Consider the following 8,651-nt stretch of genomic DNA (forward strand, 5'->3'; position numbering starts at 1 on the left):
TATCGTACAACACGCGCTTTAAAATTAAGTTAGTTATTCTGAACTTTATGCCAAGTGCTTATTTGCTGGATTTTCTGATGACGGTAATACGTGACATACCATCCCATAATTTGGTAAAGACAATAAGATTACAAAGCCCAAGCGGGGTCTGAGTCAGTCTTTGACAGATGAAAGCTCTCCAAGTCCCCTGAAAACCCTTCTCTGACATATTAATTTGACCTAAACCCTCAAAATGTTCCCGATTATATCATCTCAGTTGGGCTTTATTTTTGTTTTATTTTTCATTGTAGGAAATTAAAAAAGGGTTGGTTGATCCCTGGCCAAGTTCTTGAAACGTGTCGCAACGCTAAGGAAATAAAAGATTACTGGGAATACTTTTTAATAATATGTCATGTCAGCAGAGATAAAGGTTCACACTTGGTGCCCTCAGCTGGCTCCCATCAGCGTGGGGCAGCGCAGCGGCTTCACCTGGCTTTGAAATCACGAGCTCGTGCTCTTATAATCACCAACACGTTTACAAAATTTAGTTTTTTCTTCGTAAGAAGAAATAAAGATCTGCCTCAGCGGAGCTGCTCCTGCCCGGGGTGAGGGCAGAGCACGGTAACCTCCCCTCCTCTCTTCCCCTGCGTGTTCTCTACCCACTTTGCACCCCAATGGGTGGCATGTCCCAGGAGATGGGCATCAGTGGAAGCGAGGAGTGGCACGGGGACAAAAGCACCGTTACAGCTCAGATTACCACACGGCACAGCTGGTCTCCGGATTTTGAGACGTTTGGTGAAGGAAGGTGAAGTATTGTTACCCTCAACAGCAGTTATAGCAAAAGTTAATCAGCATCAGCCTCCTGGAAGGCCACACGAGGGGGTGCCCACACTCCTGCCAGGGTCAGGGCTTGCTCCTCTCCCACGTAGCCCCAGGTACACACCGCTCTGCAAACGCCTGGGGAAGCAAATTCAAGGAACATCCTTCCCTATACTTATTTTACAGCTCATGTGCATCTGTCCCAGCTGCCTTACAACAGCATGAGTTCGGCAGGAGCTGAGCCGGACCCCTCCGAGCCCCGTTGGCAGCCAGGTGCGACCTTTCCGCTCCCGAACCAGGCTGCAGGCACCGTCTGAACCGGAGCTGGCACCGGGACCACACGCACCGAGAAAATTCAGCAGCAGGAAAAACGGGTGGGTTTTGACCAGGTGTCCCAGGCTGGATGTCGAGCTCGGGTGCTCAGCACCTGTGTCTGCACCCGTTCGCCCCCTCTAAGGCCTTTTCCTTAGACAAACTTCTGTCCCAGTGAGAGACACCAGGAGTTACGTCTATAAATGTGTGTTAAAAAATATAAACGAGTACACGTGTATATAAACGTATAAATGAGTGTCGACAGGAAACCCCACTGTAGACTGAGTAGTGAGCACCCTTGGAATGGGGATTTGAGGGTAAGGATGTGAGTTTGGGGCATTTAAAACACACATTTGGGAAGAGTCTTGCCAGACAGTGATGTCTTTCCTTTGCTTTCGGTTCTCTCCACAAAGACAAAGTGGTTTTCGCCCGGCTGCCAGCCCAAGGCTTGAAAAAAAACCTGTGCACCAGGACACAGACCCTAAAGAATACGGCAAAGAAAACACGAAAAACAAAACATTTGAATAAAACGGTGCTCCCTGAGACTGCGGAGCAGCTGGAGGTGGGGCAGGGAGCTCTGCACCCCATCCCCCAGCTGCTTTCTCAGCTGGCCTGTGAATTTTATCCCTTTCCACGTTTTTTTCCGTCAAGGCTCACCGATCCCGGCTGACCTCCCCGGTGCGGAGAAAGGCGAGGGGTGCGCAGGGGGTGGGTGGGGGAGGCAGACACCCACCCTGCTCAGCCTGAATACCACCACTTCCCCCTCCGCCCTCCAAAAAAAACCCAAAAAGCCACCGAGCCCCGGTGTCCCCTTCGGTGACGACTCTGGGGAGGGCGCCCGGGTGGAAAATAACTCTGCACGGTGCGCCCGAGCCTTTGCAGGGCAGAGAGGTCCCCGAAAATCGCCGCGCAAATCCAGCGCAGCCCTTTCCCTGCGCACCTGCGGGTCCCGGCTGGAGCCCACCGCCCCCGGCCCGGACTTCCCCCGGCCCCAGCCCCGGCCCGGCTGCGCAGGGGCTCCCAGGAACAGCCCGAGTGGAAAACCGGGATTTCTGCCCCTAATTCAGCGCAGCTGCCGCGGCGCGGCCGCGCTTTGAAGCGAAGCCGTGGAAACATCCCGGGGGTGATGCCAGAGCGGGCGGGGGCGGGTTTGCTGCCTTAAAAAAAACCCAAAAAAACAAAAAAAAAAACAAACACAACACAAAAACACGAAAAGCCCCACAAAACAAACAAACCAACCCCAAACCGAAACCGGGGGACGAGCCGGGATTCCCGCCCGCGGCCCGTCGTGCCGGGGACAGCGGAGGGGCCGCGTGTGACCGACCCGTCGGGGCAGCCCGGCCTGGGCAAAGCCCCGCCGCCCCGGGGCTGGGGCTCGGCACGCAGGGTCGCGGCTCTCCCTCTCCCTTATTCGCTTCCTTTTTTTTCCTTTTTCCTTTTTTTTTTTTTTTTGCTTTTTGTACTGGTTCTGGTTAAACGTTATTTGCACTTTTGTTGGAAAAGTGGCCCCTAGTGTGCAATTATGTCAAATTTCTTTGAGTTTTACAATTTAATGGAGAACAGTAACTCTTTTATTGATCCTAGACGGGGCCGGCTCCTCTTCCCCCGCTCTTCCCCTCCGCCGCCCGCTCTACCCTCCCTCCTCCTCTCCCCCCGCCCCCCCCCCCCCGCCGTTACTCCGATGAAATGTCACTCAATGTTTCTTATGCTCCCACCAGTTTCCAAAACAAACAGTGGAGGCTGCAGCCGTCTATTGACTCAGTTGGATGCAAGAGGATCCCGCCGTGGCCGCTGCCCCCCGACGGGAGCCGTGCGGCGGCCGGGCGAGGGTCGCCGGGTACCGGCCGGGATGGAGCCGCCGCCGCCGGCAGCCCTGCCGCCCGCCTGAGCCCCGCTGCCGCCCGGGGGGACCCCCGGCCCGGGGGGAATGGCGCTCAGCTCCCGGGCTCACGCCTTCTCGGTGGAAGCCCTGGTGGGACGCTCGGCCAAGAGGAAGGTGCCGGATGGTCGCGACGAGGAGAGCGGGGCCGGCTGCAGGCAGAGCCGCAGAGCCCCGGAGGCGGGTTGGTAGCGGCGGGGTTGCCCGGAGGGGACTCCCGGGCACGGGGAGGCGGCGGTGAGGGTCATCCCCCACCCCCCCCTACCCCCGGCAGCGCCCCGAGCCGCCCCCTCCCGTTTCTCTTCCCCGCAGAAAAGCGGCCCAAGGACGGGGCCGAGAGCCGGGCGGCGGGGGCCGGGGTGCAGGTGGAGCTGCAGGGCTCCGAGCTCTGGAGGAGGTTCCATGAGATCGGCACCGAGATGATCATCACCAAGGCCGGCAGGTACCGGCCGCCCGCTGCCCTCCCCGTCCCCGCTGCCTCGCTCGTTTTTCACTTTGTCTCTTTTTCGTTGTGTTTTTCCTTTTCTTGGGGTATTTTGCTGTGTGTGCGTGGATTTTTTTTTTCCACTGTTTTTGTTGAGTTTGATTTTCTTTTTTCTCCCGTTTACTTTTTGCCAATCCCTTTTCGCCGTTTAACCGGCAGCTCTTGCTCAGGACCTTCCCCTCTGCCCGCAGGAGGATGTTCCCCTCGGTCAGGGTGAAGGTGAAGGGGCTGGAGCTGCTGAAGCAATACTACATCGCCATCGACGTCGTCCCAGTGGACTCCAAAAGATACAGGTAGGGGTGGGGATCGGCGGGGAAGCCCCCCCACACCCCCCAGGACTCCTCTTGCCAGGCTGAGCCTTTGCAACCTGCGCTCTGGTCAGTCCCATTTGCGTTCAGTGGGTGTAAATGAAATAGGGGGTGCAGAGGCGTGCGGCAGAGGAGGGGGGACATGCTGCCGGGCTCCCATGCACGTATAGAATCTATAGGGGGTGGGGAAGGGCTCTCGGCCGCCTCACCGCCGCCCGGCCCGGGCCAGGTACGTCTATCACAGCTCGCAGTGGATGGTGGCGGGGAACACGGACCACTCCTGCATCACCCCGCGGCTCTACATCCACCCCGACTCCCCCTGCTCGGGGGAGACCTGGATGAGGCAAATCATCAGCTTCGACCGGGTGAAGCTCACCAACAACGAGATGGACGACAAGGGGCACGTAGGTGTGGGGGCAGCAGAGGGGGGGGGCGGCGGGGCGAGCATCACCCCGGGGTCAGCTCCGACGACTCGGCGGAGGGCTGGACGCCCCCCCCCCCCGGGTCTTGCATGGGGTTTGAGTCGTGCCGTTGTCGCTGTCGGGGGCTCAGCCCGCCTCTCCCCCCGCACAGATCATCCTGCAGTCCATGCACAAGTACAAGCCCCGCGTTCACGTTATCGCCCAGGACTCTCGCTTCGACCTTGCGCAGATCCAGTCGCTGCCGGCCGAGGGGGTGCAGACCTTCTCCTTCCAGGAGACCGAGTTCACCACCGTGACAGCCTACCAAAACCAGCAGGTACTGGGGACCCGGCGGGGAGGGCGGTGGAGCGCCCCGACGGTACCGGGGGCAGCCGATCCCGGCCCGCCCCGCTCCCCAGCGGCCCCTTTCACTCCCACCCTCCCAGATCACGAAGCTGAAGATCGACAGGAATCCCTTCGCCAAAGGTTTTCGGGATCCCGGGAGGAACAGGTAAGCGCCGGGGCCGCCCCGCCGCCCGCCCCGCCGGCCCCGCCGCGGTGCTCAGCCCGGTCTCACCCCGCAGGGGGGTCCTGGACGGGCTCCTGGAGACCTACCCGTGGCGACCTCCTCTCGCCCTGGACTTCAAGGCTTTCGGCGCAGACAGCCAGGGTAAGTCCCGTCCGCTGCCTTTTTCCTACCCCGCCTCTCCCCGCGGCCTCGGGGCTGCACCGCAGCCGCACGCCCGGAGGTCTCCGCAGGGGCGCGTTGAGGGGGGTCTTAAATCATTAAGATAACGAAGTGGATCCAGAAAACGAACCAGCGGCTAACGGAACGTTTTTGGGAAGCCAACTCCACGTGTTTTCGGCCAAAACTCCTGTTAAAGTCGATTTGAGGAGCGGGCAGAGAAGGGCGGCGGCGCGGTCTCCTTCATCACCTGGCAGCGATCGGGTTTAGATGGGCAGCAAAAAACCATCTGAGTAGGCAGGAGGCTAATTTAGAGTCGGGTTGTTACGGCTTTGATCGTGTTACACTAATTGTTTCCGAGCCGTTTGAGAATTTTAGCTAAAAACGGGATAATAATGACCGTCGGTGTCTTAGGCAGCCGCTTTCTTCTGTGCGAACAAATGCATCAGAAAAATAATTATCTGCTATTTAGATTGGTGCAGACCCACAGCCCGTAAACTCCACAGAAATGCAGGGAAGAGGGAAAAGTTTTTCAGGGAAAATGATCTCCCTCCGCCTGACAAGCGCATATAGAGCCCTTTTCCCAGAAAAAAAACGGCTTTTGGAAGTAATATTTGAGAATTGATTGTTCATAGCGCTGGAGGAAAAAAACTAACCGAGCATTTGAAGGCTGGAGCCCTCCGGTTTGGGTTTAAAGTCACCAGTTTAACTCTCCTTTGTGTTAGGAACTCCTCAAAGTATTGGGGCACAACGAATCTTTCCTGTTTCTGCAAGGAAATCCTGCAAAACAGCAAAAATCCGTGTAGGAGGCATAAAAAATCAGACTCGGGAGAATTTAAGAGATTTATCGTGTTGTAAAAAGAACTAGATTTTTTTTTTTTTTTTTAATTTAGGAAAGACTTTATGCAAATAGCGCCTTTTGAACCCATTTCGCAGGCTGCGATGCTGTACTGGGGAGCGGCTGCAGCGGGGAATAAGAGGACAGCTGCTACAATTATCGTGTAGATGCTAAAATATTAGGGCTTCCTGGGATTTTTTTGCCAGTCTTAACGTAATTGGTAGTTTTCTTCAAGGTCAATTTCCTGGACTGATGCAAATATAACAAAATCTCCTATTCCACTAATAATAAAACAGTATTTCTGAAGAAAAACTAAAAAATAGAAATCCCAAAGCCCTAAAACCAGAAGGTAAATTAAAAGAAAGCATGAACAATATGTTGAAGAAAGAATTAGCCATAAACTTGGGATTTTTAAGCCTCATAGAAATGACAGAAAGAATCTGCTCTGTGAGCTGCTCTGTCCTCCCCGCTGCGATCCCAGTTCCCAAATTTACGCTGGAGATCGAGTGCTCTCAGTGTTCAGGATGCCTGGAAAAAAATATTAACCCTTGTTGGCTCTGCTGCGTCGGGGTTCAGTCGCTGCCTCGCGCTCGCGGATACCGGCTCAATCCCATCATTTCACAGGACCAAAAGTCCCCCAGTCCCAGCAGGACGCGGACATTGGGAGAGTTCTGGATCCCAGCCCTGCTCCTGCTGATGTCAGTGCCGAAACAGCCTCTGACATCAGCGGGGAAGGGTGAGATGTCCAAGCTGTAAAACTTTCCCGGATTATTTCGAATAGATGCCGCCTGCGCGTTCCCCAGGCTGGAAGATACTCAGCTTGCTGGGAGCTTGCAAAATTAATTCGCACCACATCCAAAATCTTGTGGTTTTTTTTTTATTGGTTTTTTTTTTATTATTATTTTTTTTTCGGGTTTTTTTTGGTTTGATACAGTAGCAGCTATGGCTCGGGGATACAGTTGGTTCCGTGCTGCTGATTGCGTATAAAGCCTGAGCAGATCACAACCAGACAGTGCATCACTTGGAACTAAACATAAATAGAGAAAAACAGAGCAAAAACGCATCCACATTCCCTCCCTTCCTTTTCCAGTGACTTTGGTAAGTAGTGAAAATAAAGGGGGGGGGAAAAAACCCTCTGGAAGAACGTGATAATGAACGTGCAGCAGAGATATTCGGCTCTTAAATGGTGTTAGATGAAACCAGCATCTGTTCAGCACCAGGGCCGAGCGTCCCCACGCCAGAACAGCCGCCGCCTCTTCGTTGTAGCTCTTGACGTTGCGGGTGCCGAGCAGCGATGCGGTTACGCCAGCGCTCACACGCGTGACGTGGACCCGTTGTCTACCAAATTCTGAAAGTGCTCATTGATTCGTTTCAGAAAGGAGAACGTTCACATCACACGGGCGTTTAAACTTTCTGGAGACACCTATAGCACTCCAGGGTATGTTTCAAATTGCATGGGGAAGCCAAGGAAAATTAGTCAATTCCTGTGAGCGGGAAGGTACAAAAAAAATCTCCGTCAGGCTGAATATGTTTTTTTGTTCTTATATACCAGGGGAAAAAGCTGCCTGTAATTTGCAGCTCTAAAAAACAGAGAAACTGAAATAGGAATGGTGTATGTGTAACAGGAGGAGGTCACTGGTCGCGTAGCGAGGCACAGACCCGGCAGGTACCTGCATGTGTGGAGCTGAACTTCACAGTTGTTCCAGTCAAATGAACGGGATTAGACATTTTTCTTAACAAGTTCCAAGTAACAACGACAAATAATTTGTGGACAGATCTTCCCACTTTCCAGGAGCTGATTTTTGGAGCGGGTTTGTGCTTGGATGGACACCGGCAGCAGCGAGATGCAGAGTGGGAGCAGGAGTCCTCCGAGGGTTTCTTGACTGTGAACGTCAGGTAGCCCAGCCTGGACAACTTCTGTTTTCATTTTCAGGTGGGAGCTCCAGTTCTTCGCCAGTGACCTCCAGTGGTGGGACGCCCTCTCCTCTCAACCCCCTGCTTTCTCCATCGTGTTCACCTCCGACGTTTCACTTGTCAGCGAGCAACATCGGTGTGTCGTGCCCGGAGACCTACCTACACAATCTCAACGTGCCCCTCTACTACAAGATTTGTCCTACGAGCTTCTTAAGACAGCAGTCTCTCATCTTTCCAAGCCATGAAAAACTGGGAGGCGCCAACCCGCATCTTTTACCCCACCTCATGGTGGATATGCCAAAACTATCTTCCCTGGGCATAGCCAACCTGAAAAATGCTAAAGCTGAAGACTTGAACGGGCAATGTCTACAAGTACCCAGCTCTGCTAGTCAAATGCTGTATGGATTACATGCATCTGGAAACATTTTCCCATCAAGTCCCATTGCTCGGGAAGCACTTAATTGTTCTTTACATCCTCCATATGGCTTGTACGGTTACAACTTCTCCGTGCCATCCAGACTGATGAATGCAGCGAGCCATTTCAAAGTAAGTGACAGCATTCCGGCTTCTCTGAGAGATGGCAGATGTAATCACTCCAACTGGCACCCGACAATTAACCATTGCCTTTAGTGGAATTATATTATATTATATTTCTAAGCATTGATATGTAAAGCAAACCTTTCCTTCCTTCATACCCAAGGGCTTGCTAGTTATGGACTGTGAAGTACTGCACGGTGCAGGACCGGTGTGTCTAGGCATTGAACTTTTCCTGTGGGCAAACATGTCGTGTTGTTGGGAGAGTGGAGAATCTGGGAGCGTGGAGGGTCTGAGATGATCCACAGCAAGGTGGTATCTGTCGGTAAGATTTAAGTCATGGTTGTAGGTTAAGAGCAAACTGTATGGTCACCGTTTTAATATTTGCACTCTGAAGTGGGAACGCAGATGCGGACATTTCTACAAATATGTTTTCCTGAAACTTTCTATCCAGCTTGCCCTTAGTTAGCTCGAAGCCCTAGTGAGCTTCTGCTCACC

The 8,651-nt window shown here is 53.7% G+C and overlaps 1 protein-coding gene across 1 annotated transcript; it reads left to right on the top strand.

Moving 5' to 3' along the window:
* Positions 1 to 3,037: 3,037 nt before the first annotated feature.
* TBX22 (T-box transcription factor 22) lies at positions 3,038 to 8,249 on the top strand. The gene is made up of 8 exons (XM_086619761.1): positions 3,038 to 3,173; positions 3,302 to 3,431; positions 3,665 to 3,766; positions 4,011 to 4,185; positions 4,355 to 4,519; positions 4,629 to 4,693; positions 4,767 to 4,852; positions 7,639 to 8,249. Exons 1-8 carry the CDS (start codon positions 3,038 to 3,040, stop codon positions 8,247 to 8,249), a joined length of 1,470 nt encoding a protein of 489 aa, XP_086475887.1.
* The last annotated feature ends 402 nt before the right edge of the window (positions 8,250 to 8,651 follow it).

The sequence above is a fragment of the Tauraco erythrolophus genome, chromosome 13 (genome assembly GCF_009769465.1).
Source record: "Tauraco erythrolophus isolate bTauEry1 chromosome 13, bTauEry1.pri, whole genome shotgun sequence".
NCBI lineage: Eukaryota > Metazoa > Chordata > Aves > Musophagiformes > Musophagidae > Tauraco > Tauraco erythrolophus.